The sequence below is a fragment of the Brachyhypopomus gauderio genome, unplaced genomic scaffold (genome assembly GCF_052324685.1).
Source record: "Brachyhypopomus gauderio isolate BG-103 unplaced genomic scaffold, BGAUD_0.2 sc62, whole genome shotgun sequence".
Classification (NCBI taxonomy): Eukaryota; Metazoa; Chordata; class Actinopteri; order Gymnotiformes; family Hypopomidae; genus Brachyhypopomus; species Brachyhypopomus gauderio.
Window position 1 is genome coordinate 2,287,050 of NW_027506883.1, and position 24,847 is coordinate 2,311,896.

Sequence of the window (24,847 nt, forward strand, 5' to 3'; positions counted from 1 at the left end):
ACAACAGTACTGACAGTAAAGGTGAAATAAATACCAGGCCTTTTAATATAACAACAACAGTACTGACAGTAAAGGTGAAATAAATACCAGGCCTTTTAAGCTGGTTTCTTAGGCATCCTTGTTTATAAAGAATTGCTAAATTTGAGCTTTTGACCTCAGACTTACACAATCTCCAGAAGACTCTGCATTCAGCTCCATATTAAACAGTTTGCAGTGAACGTGAGCCCTTATAAATACAATTATACGCACACCATCGGACCCATTTGCGCGCGGTCTCTCACCTTTACAGTCAGGTTCATTAGGGAGCATAATGGTGTTGGTTACGCCTTGGGTAGCAGGAGATGTTTAGCACTTGTGCACATGGCAGTGCTCTCTGCAGGTTAATATGAGTAAAGATGCCCAGGCTCCATACGGGGGACTTTAATGCAACCTTTATGGAGAGTAGAGAGAAGTAAGTCAAGCCTTTCATTAGCATCTTTATTCAGGGAGTAATGACAACAGTGACGTGACCTTCGGCTCCCTGCTGCACTTAAGACCAGGACTAAATGACTCCTGTCTGCCATCGAAAATGGCTTTCTAAATCTCATAATAATTGCCATCTCTGGAGCAATTAAATCCTCCATTTTTCTGTGGTCCTGTCAGATGTCTTATTTTAATATCCAGCCGCACTTCTGAAAGCGCTCAATATGGGGCCCTTTTGTGTGTGTGTATGTAGATTAATTAAAATCGTCCTGGATCGCCATTAGAGTTCATTAAAAAAACCTACAGCAATACAGCGTTTAAACAAAGAGGTATGACTCCCCTGCCAGACCCTGGTGCCACTCTATGGTGCCACACTATGTCTGGAACCGTGACAGGAAAGTGCTCCAAAATAAAACGCAAATAGGATGTTTGGCCTCTCAAAAGGGTTGCATGTCTTTGCTAATCACCATGGCTGTGTTGTGCTGTTTTCAGCTCTTCGATGATTTATATATCATCTTTCCATCGTCATTTCTATCATCTTAATACCTTTAAGATGGAAACGTATTAAATGCTTTTTTTGTTGGGTATGTTGTATAGTTTAGCTGAACGTATGTCTTGTTTTATTCAGAATAAGCCCGTAAGGCATGATCTTAAGGCTTGGATCAACCTCGTTGATGTTCATCAGCCTCAGTATCCATGCAGTTCATCTGTAGGCCATGGTGCCACTCTGTGGTAATGTCCGATTGCTCTGCAACCTACAGAGAGCCGTTCATCGGTACACAGGCCTGCTTTTGAAGACATGCAGGCCACATGCATCATGCTGTTGGGACAAGGGGAAAAAAAGTGGTGAAGGAGTAATTGCCCCCGGGCAGAGTTGGGTCAAATTGCTCTTTTAATCAATCAGGATAGCAGAGACAAGTCTGTGGCCTGTCATGAAGTCTGACTCACCACCGAGCGAGACAAGCTCATGGACCCAGTGTAGGATCTCTGCCTGCTGTACAATTTATTGCTGCTAAGAGGGGGGGAGGGGGGAGGGCACGTGCTCACCTGATCACATGTGACCCTTCTGTCTGCTACAATCTCCTTCGGCAAACCCAGTGCCCCTCTGTGGAGTTCATAGCCCAGGGACCCACAGCCCAGCCTGCTTGCATACTCCGCTATGGAGCATGTGGCATATTGAACCTGTTTTCCTGATTCTCTCTGTCTCTATCTCTCTCTCCCCCTCTCTGTCCTCCACTGAGAGGAGATAAAGCCACGGTCATCAAACCCTGATTTCTTTACAGTTCATTTACCTTCTGCTTCTGTGCTAATTGTTTTCCAAGGCCCAACATGGCCAGGGACCATTTCAAAGGCCAAATAATGAGGCTTTGGCACATGTTGGCCATTACTGAATTAAACTGGCTTACTCGGTGCCTGGTTTGACTCAGGCCTGCCTGAGGGTCTATCCTGAGTGGCTGGGGTCCCTGATTGACAGGCGGGGGGGGGGCAATGTGTTTTGGGCTAGAATGTTCGACTCGTTGACTTGTGACTCATTGGGAAAGAGAATGCAACTGATACATACTGTGGGACGGAGTCACTCCACTAGGCTCTTCAGAAAAAGAACAGATGGCCTGAGTTTTTCTTGTTAACCCTTTTCAGCCCTCAGAAAATACTACAAGATAACTAACAATTTGGTGGAACTATAAATTGATTTTCATCCATTACTTGGCTATTTCAGGTTTCACTGCAAACTTTGAAGCTAATTCTTTTTTACTGCCTCATTCACCTGATATTGTACTATATATTCGTTAGATGGCATTAGCTATTTTATAGCTTAGCCGAATTGCTCAACAGGGGGAAGGACTTAGTGTTCCAAACATGCTGTTTTTTTCACGCTTCATTGGCGCTTGGTGCCTCCTAAGTCTTTATGAGACCTCTGATTGGTGGATGGCAGTAGGGCAGGCCTGGGTTATTGGTTAATGGCACTCTATATGGCTCTTGATTTCAAGGAGAAAGCTGAAGCTTTCGAATGCATTCCCTCCCCCTACAAGAGGTCCCATATGAGATCTGTGGGCAGTCTTACGTACAGGGTTTATACATGAAAACATGCATTATGTAGGAGGTGCAGTGTTGCTGCTGCTCCCCTGGCTCCTTGATGGAGAAGGTCAGCCAAGGAGCTTTTAAAGGAGGCAGCTCTGCCCTCACTTTCCTGTGTGCACTTTTAAGGAGGCAGCTCTGCCCTCACTTTCCTGTGTGCACTTTTAAGGAGGCAGCTCTGCCCTCACTTTCCTGTGTGCACTTTTAAGGAGGCAGCTCTGCCCTCACTTTCCTGTGTGCACTTTTAAGGAGGCAACTCTCCCGTCTCCTGTGTGCACTAGTAGTGCACTGGGTGAAGTCTACGCAAAGACCCAGAGTCTGTAATCTGTGTTTCTTCTCTCTTTGGGAAATCAGCTGTATAATTCAAAGCCAGGAGTCCCACTCCTCTGATTCTTTGTCTTGCAGGTCTCAGATGAGAGCTATCTTCAGGAGAACATACATGGCCAGAAGTACCGATTTTGCATTTGTCATGTTGATTTTATTAGCTGCTATGTGCTAATACAAATAAGGCACTTGTGATGATGAAGTGCATCTCAAATATCTTATTGATGTAATAATAATATGCATAATATGCTAATATGCATGTATTGACATAGGTAAAAAAAAATAGCATTCAAACGGGAGGATTAAACATGGCTACAGTCCCCTGTGGCCTGCTGGGAATGTTTCATTCAGGTTCATGAAGCAGCAGACATGCTATAGAGATATAACAATATCAATACGTCTGATTTTATGATGCCGTGGTGATCTTCCTCTTGTCATAATAATTAGTTAATAATTAATAGTTATTAAAAACTCCAGCGAGGACATAATAAATCGTTTAAACACTGCAGTATGTTCAGCCCTGTAACTACTGAAGAAGCTTCCTCTGTTTATTATGTGAATTGCGAAGGCCTGGAGAGTAATAGTTCACCACTCTTGTGACTAGAGAGAGCTGCTTGGGACCTGAGGTATGATGCATCTTGGGATAGGTCGATGGAGGAGACCAGCAAGGTGTCTGAAAAAATTGCAAGCAAATTAATGATGGCTGTGTATTCCAAACGGGTGGAATAGATGTGAGATTCATAAAACACACTGTCTTTCTTAACAGTCCTATGTCCACTGCATAAACCTTATGTTATTAACTATGACTTTTTCCCTAAAATATTTATGGTATAAATTTGCTATGTAAATATACTGTAAATATATTAGTAGCCTATATATTAGTAACTTAGCATTAGAAATATTCCAGTCCTAATCCTCAATAAACATATTTTTAGTCCTGCTGGTAATTTAAAATGGTGTTTTAGGGTGTAGATCTCAAATGCACGGTTTTAAGACTTACAGATGGAGCAAAATTTCTCTTCTGCTCTTCAACTGGGCATAATTTCAAATTGCGAAATGCTTTGAAAAACTCTACAAACAATACACTACAAACCCAGCAACATAACAGTTGACTGATTATGTCTGTATTATACTGAGAACTGGAAAGAGCAGAATGTTTATCTTCTGTTTTTCCTGGGATGACTGCTGTTCTGTGCCGGAGAGGATGCTTTGGGCAGGGAGTGCATTTACACATTAGTGCACGTTTAATTCTCCGCACCTTGCTTTGAGCACTCCTCTCCTATCTGTGCCATTTCTTTACCTGTATATTCCAGTTAAAATAAATCCAAAATTGGTTCGTGGAAACATTTTACTTTGTTATTTTACACGTTGTTTATGGTAGTGTAAAATGGTGCACTTGTGGAGGTTACAGTAACTCAGGGAGTTGTTGCTGTAACTAAGGCAACCCTTGGTTGTGGAATACATTGGACTGAATATTCTAGCTTTCAGGGTAATGCATAAAGAATAATTTCATAAATTTTGGGGCAGTACTTATTAATAATTTGCAAAATAACCTGAGAATTGCTAAACGGATTTTATGCTCATGGTCATAAATGACTATAAGTTGAACTGACAGTTATGCCCTGTGGAAGTCTATGAAAGGTTATTTTGCAGCCGTCTGTAACTATAAAACCAAGCATTTGACATATGAACACTGTAAAGCCATTTTAAATTAATGTGAAAAAAGCCGTTTTTGAGGTTTAAAGCTGGTATATTGCTTCAGCACTGAACGGCATCTTTGTCTCTGCTGTCTGATGAATGGTATTCATTAGCAAGCAGGATTTTGCAACTGGGACCTGCATGCATGTAAACATTTTCATTTAAGGTTTTGTATACTGCAACAACAAATATGGCTACAAGCAGTTCATAATTCTTCAGTCTGGACAGGGCAAAATGTGCTTAAAGAATATTTGTGCAAACCTGAGAATATGGATCTAAGAAGCTTCTGTTTACATGAAGGCACTTGAGGCTTGACAAACCACAATGGATAAATTAATCTAAATACAGAGGAGAGGGCTCCTTTCACACCCAAATACAAACACTGAGTTACAGAAAACACAGACTTCACTTACACTGCATTAAGGTGTGTGAACATGTGGTTTTGTGCCATGTACAATAGAATAACTCTGGCAGTATAGTTTGTGGCATCACAGTGCAATATATTATCAGATGATATTTTGTTAACCTGCCTAATAGTTACCTGTACTGTCTTGTGTCAGATTTCTAATCATAAAACCTCTGAATGATATTCCGAGCTTATCTTTAATACTGCTGATCCACAGGCCAACGCTTTATTTCACTAACGGCCAATCAATATGTGGAAATTCCGCTATTGATCCCTGTAGAAGAAGAAGCACGTGGGTTGCCAGCTCCACGTTTAACTATTCCCCACCTCTGAGCCGTAAATAATTTCCTTCTTATTCAGAGAATTAATGCAGGAAGGAGTTAAGTTTTAGCTGCGTGCCCCCCATGCATGCTAAACGCAGAGATGCCTCTCGCATACTAAGTGGCACGAGCCCTGTCAGGTTGAGGAGATAAGGAAGGTCAGAGTAATTTATTGCACAATATGGTGCTGCTATTGATTAGACAGAGAAAGGGCAAGACCAACTGCTTCACTAATAGCCATATGAATGTTTCAGGCACGCATTTCTGCCTCAAAACAAGGCTGGAAAAAAAAAACAACACACACACACACACACACAAAAAAACAGGCGTGAATGCTGCCTCCGGTCGGATTAGATATGAACATTCTCCGAAGTTTTTCACATACTGGTTAATTAGTCAGTTGTGTACATTACAGTCTTAATGTATGTAGTTTGCCTAATGGATATAAGCAGCTGAAAACCCTCTTAGTTCTCCAAATGTGCGTTGGCACCACACAAATGTGCTTGTTTCATCCTCCCATTAATTACTGCTCACAGCTGAATCTGATGTGCCATTTCCCCTGTACGTCAAGCCCCCCCCATCTCACCCCTCCCCCCATACGTCTGTCTCGTGAGGGCCGCTCCTCACACATCTGCCTCGTGAGGGCCGTGCCTCACACACGTCTGCCTCGTGAGGGCCTTACCTCATATACGTTTGCCTAGTGGGGGCCGTGCCTCACACACATCTGACTCGTGGGGGCCACGCCTCAGACACGTTTGCCTCGTGGGGGCCACGCCTCACACACATCTGCCTCGTGGGAGCCACGCCTCACACACATCTGACTCGTGGGGGCCGCTCCTCACACACTTTGTTCCGGCCCGGGTGCTTATTGATCTTCCATCCGCTCTGGCCCACTGATGAGTGGAGAGTGATGAAGACAGACGTGACCGCTCAAACACACACACACACACACACACACACCCACACACATCCGTGCTGTGTAAAGAGGGGCGAGGCCACGCTACTGCGGCCTACTTTGACCGGAAAGGTCACACAAACAGCGGGGACATCAGAGCTGCTTTGAGTTTTAAATATGGTTTGATTGTGCCCGTAGTCTCTGTTTGGTTAGGGGCCCGTGAGGAGTCCATCAGAACCAGAGAAAAATCCATGAACGACGCACACTGTGCATGACGCTGACATTTATTAACTGCAGCAAGATGGAGAATCCACACGGGGGAACGTAAGGGGCGTCTGCCTGCCCGGGGATGAAGGCCAGGGAGGAAGAGGAGCACTGGTGGACATCCAACGGGGAGCTCTGTCTCCTGTAGGCATGCAGGTGCTGGCCTGCTGGAGTCCCGCCAAGGGCCCGCAGCACACTTTGTCGATTATAGTGTCGGGATGTATATCCTGTCTCGTGCTTGGTATCGATCCCATTGGCATCCATGCGTAATGCCTTGACATCGCGGTAAGGGTCATGTGCTTAAATATACACGGTTAAATAAGCCGTGTCTTAAACAGCTTGAATATGTATGCATTAGTACGCTCACATCGACATTATGTATGTTCCATCACTCTGGGCCGCGGCATATTCTCAGTATCCTGGCATGCTTAGCTTTGACAGCAACCTGACTGTTTTATTGAGCGCTCAAAGCGAAGGAGGAGGCGTGGAAGTGAAGATGAGCCACACTGTGACATTTGAGTGTGTTATTCTTCTCTTGACTTAAAGCATTCTGTAGCAGGGGCAGATTAAGCTCTGTCAAACATCATTAGGGTTTCTTTTAGCCCCAGCTGCAGCGTGAATCTGTTTCTCTTGTACATTTTCCACTTGAGGAGAGAGAGTCAATGTGGGCCTGGACACGAGGCTTGCGCACGGCCAGGAGAACAGCTCTGATCCTTCAGAGAGCATCTTCACCTCTGGCCTTTCCTACAGGCTCAGGCGTTTACAGAAGCGTTTGCTTAATATCTTATAGAAGTGGCGGCGGAGTCTCTGGGTGTTTATTGGTTAGAACATTTTACACACGGCTCTTTTATTGCACTCCTGCACAAGATGCATCTTCTTACCATCTGCTTCATTTTTTTATGAATTAAATGAATTGCATTAATTGAATTACTTAATGGACTTAAATTCTTATTTTAACTACTCATGAAATGCAGGGTGAATTATCAGCATGAGAGAAGGAGTCGGTGGTGTTGTGTGTGTTGTAGTGGGAGGTTCCTAGATCATTAATGATGTTATAACCCATTTTGTGCCTCAAGCTCTGTTGACCAGCCATGGCGGGTTGTTTCTAATAATGCAGGTGTTCTCCATAATGGCCACTGCCATGCGTGCCATGACCGTTGCGACCAGAGAACAGCTCTGGCCATTACGGCTCTCTGAAGGCGACGACAGGCGTGTTGAGCTAAATGCATATTGTGTTTGCTATTGTATATTGCGTTTGCTGTTTGATTTTCATATTGCCGGTCTCCTGCTGCTGCGGCCTGATTATAGACAGTGGAGCCCGAGTGTTTCTATGCCCTGCTCGGAGAAACCGTACCATTACCTCCCCTGGTTTACCTAAAGGATCTGTCCAAAGACTATATTGGCTTATCCACACCGCATTATATGAAAATGGATAAGTGGTGCAGTCCTTAACACACGATAAAACCTAAAAAGGTGTATTTTTATTGTTTCAATATGTAGCTCACGCGGTGCTTTAACTACATTTTATTAGGTGTGAAATTAAAGAATTAATAGGATGATGTCTGCCATTGCATAAAGTGGGACGTTTCATTTAGCGTGAGATGTGGGTGGCTGGCACTCTGCAGGATGGAGGCCGGTTAGTGAACGTCTACCTGGCCTTTCAACACCACATACCTTCGTCTGAAATGGGCTTTCATCCAGCCTACTGTGAAAATATGAAAAGACAAAGCTTTCTGTGTTGTCACGTTGCCTGCAGGACACTAATTGAGGTGGGCTGCTGGCGGCGAGACCAGAAAAAGGGTGAAGTCAAAAGCAAAGAAGGCAAAAGCGAACATAAAAGATAACGTATAGCTTTGTGGGGACACTTGTGAGGAACGCCGCTTGTATTTAGGGGCGAATATTCACGGAGGGCTCAGACGCAAGGCTTCACAGGGAGGACGATTCCCACGCCACGTGTCTGCAGCTACAGAAGAGCAGAGCATCCGTGCTCCTCGGCCTCCGAATGGACCCCCTCCCCAACGCCTGGGTGGGGTGGCACCACTACTGCACTGCTGAACACACACTCCACTCCTCCACTCAGTATGGGAGGTCTGCAGTCACACTTACAAAAGCCTACACAAAAGCCCTTAGTAGACAGATCTGCTGTATCTAGTTACTCTCTCTCTCTCTCTCTCTCCCTCTCTCTCTCTCTTGTTTCCTGTTCTTTTCTGCTCATCTCTCATGTGATTGCTTCTCTGTCTGTATAGTGGACTGTATTTGTGTGGGCTATGCGCTTTATGTGCTACGCCTCCGAGTGGCGTGATTGCAGATTACTTTTCTATGCCTGTCTGCTCGAGTGTCAGCTCTGGCCTCTGAGGAGGGAGGGGTGCTGATTGTAATGGGGGGGTCCATGGTTTGCCTGTTTGCTGTCAGGACAAGGGGCCTAGCAGGACTGACATCAGAGCCATCTTGTTGGGAGTGTGACAGAAATGTTTGCAGGTGGGGTAGGGAGCCACCCAGACACACCCGGACGGTGTAGATGCTGTTGAGTACCTGGATGTGGGAAAGTGATTACACCCCCCCCCCCAAGCCCCTCCCTAAATAACTCATCTTGTGTGGTGTCAATGATTGATAACACCAATGGAACTGAGTATTAAGTGCTATTTAAGAGGGTTTTTTTGTAAAAAAAAAAAAAAACATAATAATTATGCACTGTTGAATCATGAATAATGAATGATATGTTGGTAGGCACAAGTGGTTTGATCCTCACATGGACAGGGTTGCCTGAATGTCTCTCCATAGCTCGGGGAGTGTGTGTGATGTGTGTGATCAGGGAGGTTGGAGCTCCTGCACTGTGTTTTGGGCAGGAGAGGCATGAAGGTCAGTAGTTCCACTTCTTGCCTGAGAGAATGAGGCAGTAGTGATATTGGGGGCAGTAGTGGTATTGGGGGCAGTAGTGGGACTGGGGGCAGTAGTGGTATTGGGGGCAGTAGTGGTATTGGGGGCAGTAGTGGGACTGGGGGCAGTAGTGGTATTGGGGGCAGTAGTGGTATTGGGGGCAGTAGTGATATTGGGGGCAGTAGTGGGACTGGGGGCAGTAGTGGTATTGGGGGCAGTAGTGGTATTGGGGGCAGTAGTGTGACTGGGGGCAGTAGTGGTATTGGGGGCAGTAGTGGGACTGGGGGCAGTAGTGGTATTGGGGGCAGTAGTGGTATTGGGGGCAGTAGTGATATTGGTGGCAGTAGTGGTATTGGGGGCAGTAGTGGTATTGGGGGCAGTAGTGATATTGGGGGCAGTAGTGGTATTGGGAGCAGTAGTGATATTGGGGGCAGTAGTGGGACTGGGGGCAGTAGTGGTATTGGGGGCAGTAGTGGGACTGGGGGCAGTAGTGGTATTGGGGGCAGTAGTGATATTGGGGGCAGTAGTGGTATTGGGGCAGTAGTGATATTGGGGGCAGTAGTGGTATTGGGGGCAGTAGTGATATTGGGGGCAGTAGTGGTATTGGGGGCAGTAGTGATATTGGGGGCAGTAGTGGGACTGGGGGCAGTAGTGGTATTGGGGGCAGTAGTGATATTGGGGGCAGTAGTGGTATTGGGGGCAGTAGTGGGACTGGGGGCAGTAGTGGTATTGGGGGCAGTAGTGATATTGGGGGCAGTAGTGGTATTGGGGGCAGTAGTGGTATTGGGGGCAGTAGTGGGACTGGGGGCAGTAGTGGTATTGGGGGCAGTAGTGATATTGGGGGCAGTAGTGGGACTGGGGGCAGTAGTGGTATTGGGGGCAGTAGTGATATTGGGGGCAGTAGTGGTATTGGGGGCAGTAGTGGGACTGGGGGCAGTAGTGGTATTGGGGGCAGTAGTGGTATTGGGGGCAGTAGTGGGACTGGGGGCAGTAGTGGTATTGGGGGCAGTAGTGGTATTGGGGGCAGTAGTGATATTGGGGGCAGTAGTGGGACTGGGGGCAGTAGTGGTATTGGGGGCAGTAGTGGTATTGGGGGCAGTAGTGTGACTGGGGGCAGTAGTGGTATTGGGGGCAGTAGTGGGACTGGGGGCAGTAGTGGTATTGGGGGCAGTAGTGGTATTGGGGGCAGTAGTGATATTGGTGGCAGTAGTGGTATTGGGGGCAGTAGTGGTATTGGGGGCAGTAGTGATATTGGGGGCAGTAGTGGTATTGGGAGCAGTAGTGATATTGGGGGCAGTAGTGGGACTGGGGGCAGTAGTGGTATTGGGGGCAGTAGTGGGACTGGGGGCAGTAGTGGTATTGGGGGCAGTAGTGATATTGGGGGCAGTAGTGGTATTGGGGCAGTAGTGATATTGGGGGCAGTAGTGGTATTGGGGGCAGTAGTGGTATTGGGGGCAGTAGTGATATTGGGGGCAGTAGTGGTATTGGGGGCAGTAGTGATATTGGGGGCAGTAGTGGGACTGGGGGCAGTAGTGGTATTGGGGGCAGTAGTGATATTGGGGGCAGTAGTGGTATTGGGGGCAGTAGTGGGACTGGGGGCAGTAGTGGTATTGGGGGCAGTAGTGGTATTGGGGGCAGTAGTGGGACTGGGGGCAGTAGTGGTATTGGGGGCAGTAGTGATATTGGGGGCAGTAGTGGGACTGGGGGCAGTAGTGGTATTGGGGGCAGTAGTGATATTGGGGGCAGTAGTGGTATTGGGGGCAGTAGTGGGACTGGGGGCAGTAGTGGTATTGGGGGCAGTGATATTGGGGGCAGTAGTGGTATTGGGGGCAGTAGTGGGACTGGGGGCAGTAGTGGTATTGGGGGCAGTAGTGGTATTGGGGGCAGTAGTGGGACTGGGGGCAGTAGTGGTATTGGGGGCAGTAGTGGTATTGGGGGCAGTAGTGATATTGGGGGCAGTAGTGGGACTGGGGGCAGTAGTGGTATTGGGGGCAGTAGTGGTATTGGGGGCAGTAGTGTGACTGGGGGCAGTAGTGGTATTGGGGGCAGTAGTGGGACTGGGGGCAGTAGTGGTATTGGGGGCAGTAGTGGTATTGGGGGCAGTAGTGATATTGGTGGCAGTAGTGGTATTGGGGGCAGTAGTGGTATTGGGGGCAGTAGTGATATTGGGGGCAGTAGTGGTATTGGGAGCAGTAGTGATATTGGGGGCAGTAGTGGGACTGGGGGCAGTAGTGGTATTGGGGGCAGTAGTGGGACTGGGGGCAGTAGTGGTATTGGGGGCAGTAGTGATATTGGGGGCAGTAGTGGTATTGGGGCAGTAGTGATATTGGGGGCAGTAGTGGTATTGGGGGCAGTAGTGATATTGGGGGCAGTAGTGGTATTGGGGGCAGTAGTGATATTGGGGGCAGTAGTGGGACTGGGGGCAGTAGTGGTATTGGGGGCAGTAGTGATATTGGGGGCAGTAGTGGTATTGGGGGCAGTAGTGGGACTGGGGGCAGTAGTGGTATTGGGGGCAGTAGTGATATTGGGGGCAGTAGTGGTATTGGGGGCAGTAGTGGTATTGGGGGCAGTAGTGGGACTGGGGGCAGTAGTGGTATTGGGGGCAGTAGTGATATTGGGGGCAGTAGTGGGACTGGGGGCAGTAGTGGTATTGGGGGCAGTAGTGATATTGGGGGCAGTAGTGGTATTGGGGGCAGTAGTGGGACTGGGGGCAGTAGTGGTATTGGGGGCAGTAGTGGTATTGGGGGCAGTAGTGGGACTGGGGGCAGTAGTGGTATTGGGGGCAGTAGTGGTATTGGGGGCAGTAGTGATATTGGGGGCAGTAGTGGGACTGGGGGCAGTAGTGGTATTGGGGGCAGTAGTGGTATTGGGGGCAGTAGTGTGACTGGGGGCAGTAGTGGTATTGGGGGCAGTAGTGGGACTGGGGGCAGTAGTGGTATTGGGGGCAGTAGTGGTATTGGGGGCAGTAGTGATATTGGTGGCAGTAGTGGTATTGGGGGCAGTAGTGGTATTGGGGGCAGTAGTGATATTGGGGGCAGTAGTGGTATTGGGAGCAGTAGTGATATTGGGGGCAGTAGTGGGACTGGGGGCAGTAGTGGTATTGGGGGCAGTAGTGGGACTGGGGGCAGTAGTGGTATTGGGGGCAGTAGTGATATTGGGGGCAGTAGTGGTATTGGGGCAGTAGTGATATTGGGGGCAGTAGTGGTATTGGGGGCAGTAGTGGTATTGGGGGCAGTAGTGATATTGGGGGCAGTAGTGGTATTGGGGGCAGTAGTGATATTGGGGGCAGTAGTGGGACTGGGGGCAGTAGTGGTATTGGGGGCAGTAGTGATATTGGGGGCAGTAGTGGTATTGGGGGCAGTAGTGGGACTGGGGGCAGTAGTGGTATTGGGGGCAGTAGTGGTATTGGGGGCAGTAGTGGGACTGGGGGCAGTAGTGGTATTGGGGGCAGTAGTGATATTGGGGGCAGTAGTGGGACTGGGGGCAGTAGTGGTATTGGGGGCAGTAGTGGGACTGGGGGCAGTAGTGGTATTGGGGGCAGTAGTGGGACTGGGGGCAGTAGTGGTATTGGGGGCAGTAGTGGTATTGGGGGCAGTAGTGGGACTGGGGGCAGTAGTGGTATTGGGGGCAGTAGTGGGACTGGGGGCAGTAGTGATATTGGGGGCAGTAGTGGGACTGGGGGCAGTAGTGGTATTGGGGGCAGTAGTGATATTGGGGGCAGTAGTGGGACTGGGGGCAGTAGTGGTATTGGGGGCAGTAGTGGGACTGGGGGCAGTAGTGGTATTGGGGGCAGTAGTGGGACTGGGGGCAGTAGTGATATTGGGGGCAGTAGTGATATTGGGGGCAGTAGTGATATTGGGGGCAGTAGTGGGACTGGGGGCAGTAGTGGTATTGGGGGAAGTAGTGGGACTGGTGGCAGTAGTGATATTGGGGGCAGTAGTGGTATTGGGGGCAGTAGTGGTATTGGGGGCAGTAATGATATTGGGGGCAGTAGTGGTATTGGGGGCAGTAGTGATATTGGGGGCAGTAGTCATATTGGGGGCAGTAGTGGTATTGGGGGCAGTAGTGGTATTGGGGGCAGTAGTGATATTGGGGGCAGTAGTGATATTGGGGGCAGTAGTGGTATTGGGGGCAGTAGTGGGACTGGGGGCAGTAGTGGTATTGGGGGCAGTAGTGATATTGGGGGCAGTAGTGGTATTGGGGGCAGTAGTGGTATTGGGGGCAGTAGTGGTATTGGGGGCAGTAGTGGGACTGGTGGCAGTAGTGATATTGGGGGCAGTAGTGGTATTGGGGGCAGTAGTGGTATTGGGGGCAGTAGTGATATTGGGGGCAGTAGTGGTATTGGGGGCAGTAGTGGTATTGGGGGCAGTAGTGATATTGGGGGCAGTAGTGGTATTGGGGGCAGTAGTGGTATTGGGGGCAGTAGTGGGACTGGGGGCAGTAGTGGTATTGGGGGCAGTAGTGATATTGGGGGCAGTAGTGGTATTGGGGGCAGTAGTGGTATTGGGGGCAGTAGTGATATTGGGGGCAGTAGTGGGACTGGTGGCAGTAGTGATATTGGGGGCAGTAGTGGTATTGGGGGCAGTAGTGGGACTGGGGGCAGTAGTGATATTGGGGGCAGTAGTGGTATTGGGGGCAGTAGTGGGACTGGGGGCAGTAGTGATATTGGGGGCAGTAGTGGGACTGGGGGCAGTAGTGGTATTGGGGGCAGTAGTGATATTGGGGGCAGTAGTGGGACTGGGGGCAGTAGTGGTATTGGGGGCAGTAGTGGTATTGGGGGCAGTAGTGATATTGGGGGCAGTAGTGGTATTGGGGGCAGTAGTGGTATTGGGGGCAGTAGTGATATTGGGGGCAGTAGTGGGACTGGGGGCAGTAGTGGTATTGGGGGCAGTAGTGATATTGGGGGCAGTAGTGGTATTGGGGGCAGTAGTGATATTGGGGGCAGTAGTGGTATTGGGGGCAGTAGTGTGACTGGGGGCAGTAGTGATATTGGGGGCAGTAGTGGTATTGGGGGCAGTAGTGATATTGGGGGCAGTAGTGGGACTGGTGGCAGTAGTGGTATTGGGGGCAGTAGTGGTATTGGGGGCAGTAGTGGGACTGGGGGCAGTAGTGATATTGGGGGCAGTAGTGATATTGGGGGCAGTAGTGGGACTGGGGGCAGTAGTGGTATTGGGGGCAGTAGTGATATTGGGGGCAGTAGTGATATTGGGGGCAGTAGTGGTATTGGGGGCAGTAGTGGTATTGGGGGCAGTAGTGATATTGGGGGCAGTAGTGGTATTGGGGGCAGTAGTGATATTGGGGGCAGTAGTGGTATTGGGGGCAGTAGTGGTATTGGGGGCAGTAGTGATATTGGGGGCAGTAGTGGGACTGGGGCAGTAGTGGTATTGGGGGCAGTAGTGGGACTGGTGGCAGTAGTGATATTGGGGGCAGTAGTGGTATTGGGGGCAGTAGTGGGACTGGGGGCAGTAGTGGTATTGGGGGCAGTAGTGGTATTGGGGGCAGTAGTGATATTGGGGGCAGTAGTGGGACTGGGGCAGTAGTGGTATTGGGGGCAGTAGTGGGACTGGTGGCAGTAGTGATATTGGGGGCAGTAGTGGTATTGGGGGCAGTAGTGGGACTGGGGGCAGTAGTGGTATTGGGGGCAGTAGTGGGATTGACTTGCAAGGGCCCTTTGGAAAGCAGTTGGTTTGGTCTTATAGACCCCAGAGCCTGTGACCCCCCGACCCCCCCCCCCCCCCCCCCACACACACAAGTATACATCCCTGAATGTCGAATTTGGCCTTAAGTTTCCTGGGATTTATTGGCACAGAAACGTGTCCTCATGCTGAAATACAGACGTGCACATATGCACACCAGTTTTAAGCTGCAGCTACCATTCATTGGCATGAATACCAAAAATACAAAACTCTTATTTTGTCCTAACTTTACTTTACGCCTCTACTCACTCTCTCTCTCTCTCTCTCTCTCTCTCTCTCTCTCTCTCTCTCTCTCTCTCTTTGTCTCCCTGTAGAGTCTCCTGACCCTAAACCCAAGGGTGAGGAGCCACGCTGTTCTTTACTCCACTGCAGCCAAGAAAGCTGAGAAGAAACACTGGAAGAGAAATTCAGAAAAGGGCTGTGATGTGAGTGTCCTATCTCCCTTCTCACCTTTGACCCCTAGAGCATGGCCAAGCACACTGATGTGGGCTCCACCTCCCACACCTCTAGACCAATCAGAAGCAGCGGAACATGGGGACTTTGTTCTGTTTCCAAATGTAGAGTTTTCGTAGAGCTGGGCCCTGTCTGGTGAGGTCATGGGGCTGTTTTTTAACCTTTAACTTGGTATTATTGTAAGTTCCACAGCTGTGCATCTCAACCTCATTAAACCTGTGCACATAGACACATAGACACAACCGCACATCACTCTCACACACGAGTACACACACTTTCGCAAAACACACAATAAAACTGCCGTAATTTTCCTCATACGCACGAACAATAGCTCTACAATTTAAACATTTAACCATGGCCAAATGACCAAAAAAAAATGCTACAGTAAGAGAACAGGCATAGACTATAAGCTATGTAGACATCTTACATACACACATGCATGTGTGCGCACACACTCAAACACAATTATCTTAGAATTCCAGGCACATGCTGTCAGAGTGTCAGGAATATCTCCCAAGACCAGTGTGCGGCTGGAGTGTTTGTTTTCTTGGCAGGTGGCCACAGAGCTCGTCTGTCCTTTAAGGCAACTGAGACCTCGGCTTGTTTGATGTAGACACAAAACAAGATGGAGGAATTTTGTAGGAGAGATTATTTTCTCCCGACTGACTGCACGGTTGCTAAGCACAACTGCCTAATTCATCATTCTAATCAATGGTGATGGAGCAGGGTGCTGATTTAATTTATAATGTAGGCTTTTCTGTAGATTGAACACTGAATTTACAGTAGCAGGTGTCTTTTGCGGCAAGCTCATAGCAGCAGTCTCTCCTCTTGACTGTATATTGATATGGACCAGTGTAAGGGGGGGGGGGGGGGGGGGGGGGAGTTAACATGCAGAAATGTCTCCTCGTCTGCAGTAGCTGTATGTGGACATGTGGTGAAACAGAGGTTATTGCTCACGGGCTATGATTTTTCATGCTATGCATTTTTCCATCGTCGATTCACCAATACACACAGCAAGTGCTTTATCAGAATGCTGAGTGTGTTGAGCTGGTGATGATAACACACTTTCCCTGTATTGATCGAGCCAGAGCAGATTTATCCTCTTCGTAAAGAAAAAGCAATGACCGTTTTAGTGATCCTTAAAATAAGTTTAGTTGGGCCCAGAAGCATCGTCATAATTGTTCACGGGAATCTCTCAGCTGCTGAAGGCCCTGTAAACTTTATTTTATAGGGAATCTATGAACAGTGAATGTCCATAGATTCCAAATGAGTTCTTGAGAAATACGGTGGCTATAGCTTTGCTGTTATCTTGGTGTGTCAGGCCCCAGGTGGCTGGGATTTTTCACTCCTGCCCTCTGGGCTCGGGGGCGCACGGAGTCAGTCCCACCATTCTCGAACATTTCCCTGTAGGTGTTATCCCTTACAGAGGCCTGTTTGAGTCCAAGCTATTAGCTGACCAGAGGCTTGCTAATATTTGTCTTTCTGCTTGAGTAGGACAGGTTGGAGACAGAGATAATCTACCAAACACAAACAGGTACAAGTTTTGCAGCAGGTGGTGCGATGAGGAGCGGCAGTCAACTCGAAGTTCCCTTGTTTTGGAAGATAACGCTGCTGTTTACTGATGGGTTGGTTTTAATAATCTGCCTGTATGGTCTAATCCAATTTAATGAGTCTCCAGATTGCATTATGATCCCTGGTCTGTGAGTGAAGGGCAGGTGTGTTTGTGAAATGCAGCAGCTAATGTTTCTTCCTCCTGCTCGAGAACAAAAAAACAGAGAGAGAGAGAGAGAGAGAGAGAGAGAGAGAGAGAGAGAGAGAGAGAGAGATGAGAGAGAGAGAGAGAGAGAGAGAGAGAGAGAGAAAGAGAGAGAAGGGAGGTGACTTCTGTGCCTTTAACAGTGACATTCTCAGCGAGGATGGCTAAATCTCTCCTGCCAAATCCCCCAGAGGTTCACTGAGATGCGCTTCATAGAATAGCCACCTATAAAGGCCATGGATGTGTCACTTCCATAGTGACAAAGACTTATAGTGTGTGTCTGTTTGTGCACTCGTGTATGTGTGTGTGTGATTATATTGCATATGTATGTGTGTGTGTGTGTGTGTGTGTGTGTGTGTGTTTGTTTGAACACCAAGTGATCACTTTTAGTTTCATTAAAAAACTAAATTATAGCAAATATGGCAATATATGGTTTAGCTAGAATTGTCTTTCATTGAAATACGGCTCTTTTGATATCAGTTTCTCAGACTTTAGAACATGTCAGTTGGTATTTTTTTTGCAGAATGGTCCAGTAATCACAAATGTACATATTAACATAAGGAGGCACGACGAACGTCGAACTGTGCAACGAATAACGTTTATTGTGAACACATACACATGAAGCTCCGTGCGGAGTGCAGAAACAGAAAACACCTCTCACACAGGCACGAAACTTTAGACAGAGACGAGCACAAGACACTGCGTGAACGCACATTATATAGGTGATTAACACAGACCCTCGTGATCTCGAGACAAGGCACAGGTGATACTACGAACACGCTCACGGACAACCCACACCCACGGAACTACTTATATGGACATAAACAGCACGCAGACAACATAGCGGCACGCCCACAGGGAAGGGTCCGGGACTGTCACCGTAACACACATACATAATAACACAGGGAGACTCCCCTGGAAACTGTAGTGTCATGCCAGGCAGAGGTTTTCTACATGGTGTTACTGTTAGCAGATCCCCATTGAGGTTTCACTCTTACCGGGTGTGGGGTTTCTGAGTGTCCATAGCCTTGTCCCCTCTCATAGATGGTCCCTCTCATAGATGTCCCCTCTCATAGATGTCCCCTCTCATAGATGTCCCCTCTCATAGATGGTCCCTCTCATAGATAGTCCCTGTCATAGATGTCCCCTCTCATAGATGTACCCTCTCATAGATGTCCCTTCTCATAGATGGTCCCTCTCATAGATGGTGACTCTCATAGATGTCCCCTCTCATAGATGGTCCATCTCATAGATGATCCCTCTCATAGATGTCCCCTCTCATAGATGTCCCCTCTCATAGATGTCCCTTCTCATAGATGGTCCCTCTCATAGATGTCCCCTCTCATAGATGTCCCCTCTCATAGATAGTCTGTCTCATAGATGGTCCCTCTCATAGATGTCCCCTCTCATAGATGTCCCCTCTCATAGATAGTCCGTCTCATAGATGGTCCGTCTCATAGATGGTCCCTCTCATAGATGGTGCCTCTCATAGATGTCCCCTCTCATAGATGGTCCCTCTCATAGATGGTGCCTCTCATAGATGGTCCGTCTCATAGATGTCCCCTCTCATAGATGTTCCCTCTCATAGATGTCCCCTCTCATAGATGTCCCCTGTCATAGATGTCCCCTGTCATAGATGGTCCCTCTCGTAGATGTCCCCTCTCATAGATGTCCCCTCTCATAGATAGTCCGTCTCATAGATGGTCCCCTCTCATAGGTGGTCCCTCTCATAGACGTCCCCTCTCATAGGTGGTCCCTCTCATAGATGCCCCCTCTCATAGATGGTCCCTCTCATAGATGGTGCCTCTCATAGATGGTCCCTCTCATAGATAGTCCCTCTCATAGATGTCCCCTCTCATAGATGGTCCCTCTCATAGATGGTCCCTCTCATAGATGTCCCCTCTCATAGATGGTCCCTTTCATAGATGGTCCCTCTCATAAACGTCCCCTCTCATAGATGGTCCCTCTCATAGATGGTCCCTCTCATAGATGTCCCCTCTCATAGATGGTCCCTCTCATAGATGGTCCCTCTCATAGATAGTCCCTCTCATAGATGTCCCCTCTCATAGATGGTCCCTCTCATAGATGGTCCCTCTCATAGATGTCCCCTCTCATAGATGGTGCCTCTCATAGATGGTCCCTTTCATAGATGGTCCCTCTCATAGACGTCCCCACTTATAGATGGTCCCTCTCATAGATGGTCCCTCTCATAGATAGTCCCTCTCATAGATGGTCCCTCTCATAGATAGTCCCCTCTCATAGATGGTCCCTCTCATAGATGTCCCCTCTCATAGATGTCCCCTCTCATAGATGGTCCCTCTCATAGATGGTCCCTCTCATAGATAGTCCCTCTCATAGATGGTCCCTCTCATAGATGGTCCCTCTCATAGACGTCCCCTCTCATAGATGGTCCCTCTCATAGATAGTCCCTCTCATAGATGTCCCCTCTCATAGATGGCCAGTTTGATTAGTGCCATGTAAAGGTTCCAGGTGGGTACAGGTAAGTAATTATTCTGCTTGTCCACTGTTAGCCCAGACCTGGCATCTTGCCCTTGTCCCCTCTCGTAGAGCGTCATGGGTGTCACCAGCTTTGTGTGCCACTGTTGAAGGATAATAGATGGAGCAAAATGAAGAACAAACACTCCACTCCATCATTCTCAGATCACAGTAAATGGATCATGCCTCTAATAGCCCAGGGATCAGAAGATAGATTGCTCATTATACCATTTGAATGTTAGAAAGGGGAGAAGATTAATTTTTTCCCTTTGAATATATTTAGGTATCAGAAGGAAGTTTGTCTCACTTTATTCATTATGACAAATGTGAGGGTGGTTGTCAAGTCGGTGCAGTGATTTTATGGTGATGTATTGTTAAGTTGTTATGCACCATATACCTTATGACTCCAGATTCTAGTGGCCAACAGGGGGCGCTGCAAACAGCAACAGTTACTTGGCGGTCTCAGTGCAAGTATAGTGGTGAATGCAACAGTCGGCGTGCGGGCTGATTGCTAAGCAGGCTGATTACTTACCTCTAACCACCTGGCACCTTTACATGCCACTGATCAACTCGGCCATCGATTGCTTTTGCCTGATCAAATGTCAGCCTGCTACATTGCACAGGATGGTGTGTGTGTGTGGGGGGGGGGGGGTGGCTTTCGTGGTGGATGAGATAGGCTGGTGTTGGGGGTCTAAAGATCGATGGGTTTTATCAGCTGGAACACACACACAGCCCTCACCCCCCACCCCCGTAATCCCAGAGCTCTCCCCTCTCTACTCCTCTCTCATGGGATTTAACAGCAGTTCTAAGGATTACACCAGCAACACTTCCACGCCTAAGCCATCCTGGTGGAGGGGAGGGGAGATTACATGAATAATGTTGAGGTTTGATGTTAATAGAAACCCCTAATAAGTCTTTTTTTCCTCTCAGCACATTTCCATGCTTCTTAGTGTACAAAGGCGAACATAAAGGCATTTTTAAGCCTGCTCAGCTAGCTGTGTACGCTACCAGGAGCACCGTAATAATCTGAGTAGCTTTTACTCGTAATGGCTGATTGTATTCTGTCATGAGCTTTTATGAAGCTTTATATAGTTTTGAAGGTTTTTTGGGGTGTTTTATTCTCTAGTAGCTAGAGAACCAAACTTCAGGCAGGGATCAGTGTTGCCTGAACCCTTTTAAAAGCGGTGAAACAGGCCGGCCATCATTTACAGTTGTGTTACTGTTACTGCTTTCTTATTTAGTGTGTTTCAAACTGTAGCCACGCCAGTTTACTGGGCTCTGCTGATACTCAGAGCATGGGGATGAGCAGAATAGCTTGAAATCACATGTATTAGCCGAATCTGCAGGTGTCTTTTCTCCTGTTTGATCAGCTGTATCTCTCTTGCGAGCGGTCGTTGATAAAAACCCACTCTTTCTCCAACCATTATTCTGTCCTTAGTCACTATTTTCAGACTGTTTTGTTGTATATGTTTGACTCCTGCCCTGCACAATAGAGGTCAATCATCTGCAGGTTTCATTTTCTGCCCTGTGATTCTGATATGTATAAACGCTGTTATTGAGTTATTGGGTTTATTTATTTATTTATTGAAACACTGAAAGCTCTGGTGGCTTGACGGAGCGCGTATGCGGCCATCACACGCCCACGCGGTGTATTCTCTCCGCATAGACACTCTGCTTCTGTTTGCAATATTACCCGTGTCACCCACAAACCCAGACAGTGCAATAATTATCAATTTCCATATCAATGTGTTTTTATTGTTTGAACAACGTGAAACAAAACATTTGTTAATGCCACTCAATTAGATGAAGACATCAGTAGAGGATGCAGGGGAATTTAATTTAAAAATCACTTACTTGCACTTTGTAATCATGCAGATTAGATAGCGGTAAGAATTGGTGAGGGCTGTTTTGTTTCTCGAATCCAAAGCCAGCCTGCCATTGCTTCTGTGTGTGTCTTCTGGGAACCTGAGTTAGCTTTCTCCTCAATTAACTCTGCACAGCCAACAAAGTCAGCAACGTCGCCGTTGAAATTTATATCATTTACATCAACAAAATAAAAGTCATTCCACTGTGCCATGGCTTTCATATACTGTATCAATATCTAGCTTTTGTACACATTGTAGCTAGTGCATTCATAAAGCAAATAGTTGGCATTTAAAGTGGCAGGGAATGTAAGCTAGGCAGCTAGCCCTTCTGAGAGAGCTCACACAGATAACCAAATGGCATTCCATGTTAACACAGTTGGTGCTCATAATTCATTATAATGTCTGTGCATCTGGCTTCCCATCAGCGCAAACATATTGCCGGATGCCACAGAGTACCTCCACTCGATACTTTACTCCCACACTGGTTTTATACTCCCACACTGGTTTTATACCCCGGCACTGGTTTTATACTCAGCACTGGTGTTGTATGCTTTGTGACCCTTGCAGTGCTGTAGGGGCTGTTGACTGTTTGTCAGTGAGGGTTATCAGAGATAATGACTCTTGCTCTTGAGTGTGAGAAGGGGATCAGAGTGTGTGTGTGTGTGTGTGTGTGTGTGTGTGTGTGTAAGCGAGAGTGTGTGTGCTCTGTGAGGGAGGAACACAGTGTTTATCTGTGGTGCGGTGAGGTGAAAGTTGCCTCCCTCTAATCACCCGCGTGTGAATACCAGCAGGCCTCGGTCTGGACCACCACTTACCTCAGGGGGTCAGGGGCTGGAGAGGCTGATTGCCATGACAACCACATGCCGGCCCCTGAAACTCCGACATTTTCTACCATGGCAGAAGTTGATAGGGTCACATTTAATGAAACGTGAAGGCCAGTCTGGGCACGGACGTGCTGATTTGCATGTGGACAAAGGGAGTGAGTGGGGGGGGGGGGGGGGGGGGGGGGGGGGGGGGGGCTTCACGATGATGCTGAAGTGGATTATGTTCAAAGCCTGTGTAATAGCCTCGATCAGTGAAACGCATCACACAATCACATCCCAACAAATAACACCACTTCCTCCGCCTTGTCCCACCATATCCCTCTCCCTCTCTCTCTCTCTCTCCCTCCCTCTTCCGCTCTCACTTCTTTCTCAGAGCTGCGTGATGCTGGAGAATAATTTCGATGACATCAAACACACGACTCTGAGCGAACGCGGAGCACTTCGGGAAGCCATGAGGTAAGACTGGGTCGCCATGGCAACAGTCACAGATGTGGCTAAGAGGAAGAATGCGTGCGTGCGTGTGTGTGTGTGTGTGTGTGTGTGTGTGTGTGTGGCGGGGCGGGTGGTGGCTGTGGTGGTGGGAGGAGTCATTCTTCATTATTGGACGATGAAATTAGTTTTATTGCCGGCGCTGGGTGGCCTGGGCGAGGTGTTTGTACGCGAGGGGAGAGACTCCTTCCTCGGGGCCGTGTGCCATCGCCGAGGCTTCCTGAGGTGTGAACCCGGCCGTCATGGCCGGCCCTCCGCTGGCTCCCAGCTGCTCGCCTCACCTTCAACAAAGGCCTTTGAGTCCAGCTGCTCATATGTATTGCACTGCTTTTAGTTCCGTGTGAGTGTGGCCACCACCTCGCCAGACACCGGGTCTCTTTCTCAGGTGTTTGGGTGAAGATGGAGCGGTAGTGCAGGTCCGGGCGGGTGCCGCACACACTCCAGGACTCCTCAGCATAACAATGTCCACAATGTACACTCCGTCACATCAAGAACGGAGCCGCGCGGCCTCCGTAGACGAGAACGTGCAGGAGAACGGGTCAGACTAAAGACTCGGCGACTTTAAGCGAGGCCCTGCTGCAAGACGGCAGCTTTGCCACGTGTCGGTTCACAAAAGTTCTGCCCTCGCAGCTGTGTCCTGGTCGGGTGTGTCCTGGTCGGGTGTAAGTGCTGTTATTGTGTCCGAGTCTAAGGCCAGCAGCAGCTCCGTAGCGGACTGTAGTGCAGACGACGCACACTCACAGAGCGGGAGCCGTAGACGACGCACACTCACAGATCGGCTCTGTTGAGCACACGGCGTGCTGGTGAAAATCATCTAACCTTGGTTGCATCATTACGCAGTTCCAGACTGCCTCTAGAAACAATACAGGCCCCAGAACTGTGTATCGCGAGCTGCATGAATTGGGTCTCTATGGCTGAGCAGCTGCACACAAGCCTAAGATTACCCAGCGCGGTGCCAGGTGACGGCTGGTGCCGTATAAAGCACTGGACTCTGGAGCGGGAGAAACGTGCTCTCTGGAGTGATGAATTACACTTCACTCTCTGGCAACCCGATGGACAAATCTGGGTCTGGTGGATGCCAGGAGAACACCACCTACCAGAACTCAGTGTGCCAGCGCTGAAGTTCGGTCGGGTAGGGATGATGATCTGGGACTATGACTGCCCCTTAGTTATAGTGAATGGCAGAGTTAGACTTTTGGGGCCCTTTCCTGTTCTAGCATGAATGTTCTTCTGCGCGCACGCACACACACACACACACACACACAAAGATCCATAAAGACAGAGCTTTGGCAAGCTTAGAGTGGAGGGACTTTTGTGGCCTGCACAGACTTGTGAGCTCGGACCCACTGAACAGCGTCTGGATGAAATGACGTCCCAGAGTCACACACCAAAATGCAATAATAGCCCAAATGTGGAGTGTGTACCTTCACAGGTGTCATGGTCCCACATCCAGCAAACTCATTCATACGTGACGGTCAGGTGCCCACATCATACAGCGTGTGTGTGTTCTTCTGGTTTCTGCTTAGCTTGTTGTCAATGGAGAATCTGTCATAGCTGTGTGTGTCAAAATAGACGGTGTTAAAAACATCTCTTTTAATCTCATTGATCCAGATCTCAAATGGAATGAGCCACTGCAGTGGGAGATCAGAACAAAGTCCTGGTGTGCTGTGGCTGCTGCGAAATCTGCCCTAATCTCCTTAACTTCATTAAAAAAGATTACAGTGAACTGCATGTAAATGAACTTAATTCCTAGTGAAATTTAAATAGCTCAAAGATAAATACATCATCAGGGAGGCACAAACAGCATCAAAATAGCAATTAATTGAATTCTCTTTATGATGAACTGTCTGTTGTTTGGTAGAACTACAAAGGGCTGGGTTGTGCTAATTGACCGAATCTATAGCAAAGATTATGACAGCTGGAGCAAGAAGACGAAGTTGTGTGCG

General features: G+C 48.3%; 1 protein-coding gene across 1 annotated transcript in view; it reads left to right on the top strand.

Moving 5' to 3' along the window:
- LOC143489445 (dihydropyrimidine dehydrogenase [NADP(+)]-like) overlaps nucleotides 1–24,847 on the top strand; it is a 52,359-nt gene that overhangs the window by 9,218 nt on the left and 18,294 nt on the right. Inside the window, exons 2-3 of the mRNA XM_076988485.1 lie at nucleotides 15,333–15,443; nucleotides 22,786–22,868. Of these exons, the coding sequence (XP_076844600.1) occupies nucleotides 15,333–15,443; nucleotides 22,786–22,868 (194 nt within the window). The remainder of the gene's footprint in view (nucleotides 1–15,332; nucleotides 15,444–22,785; nucleotides 22,869–24,847) is intronic.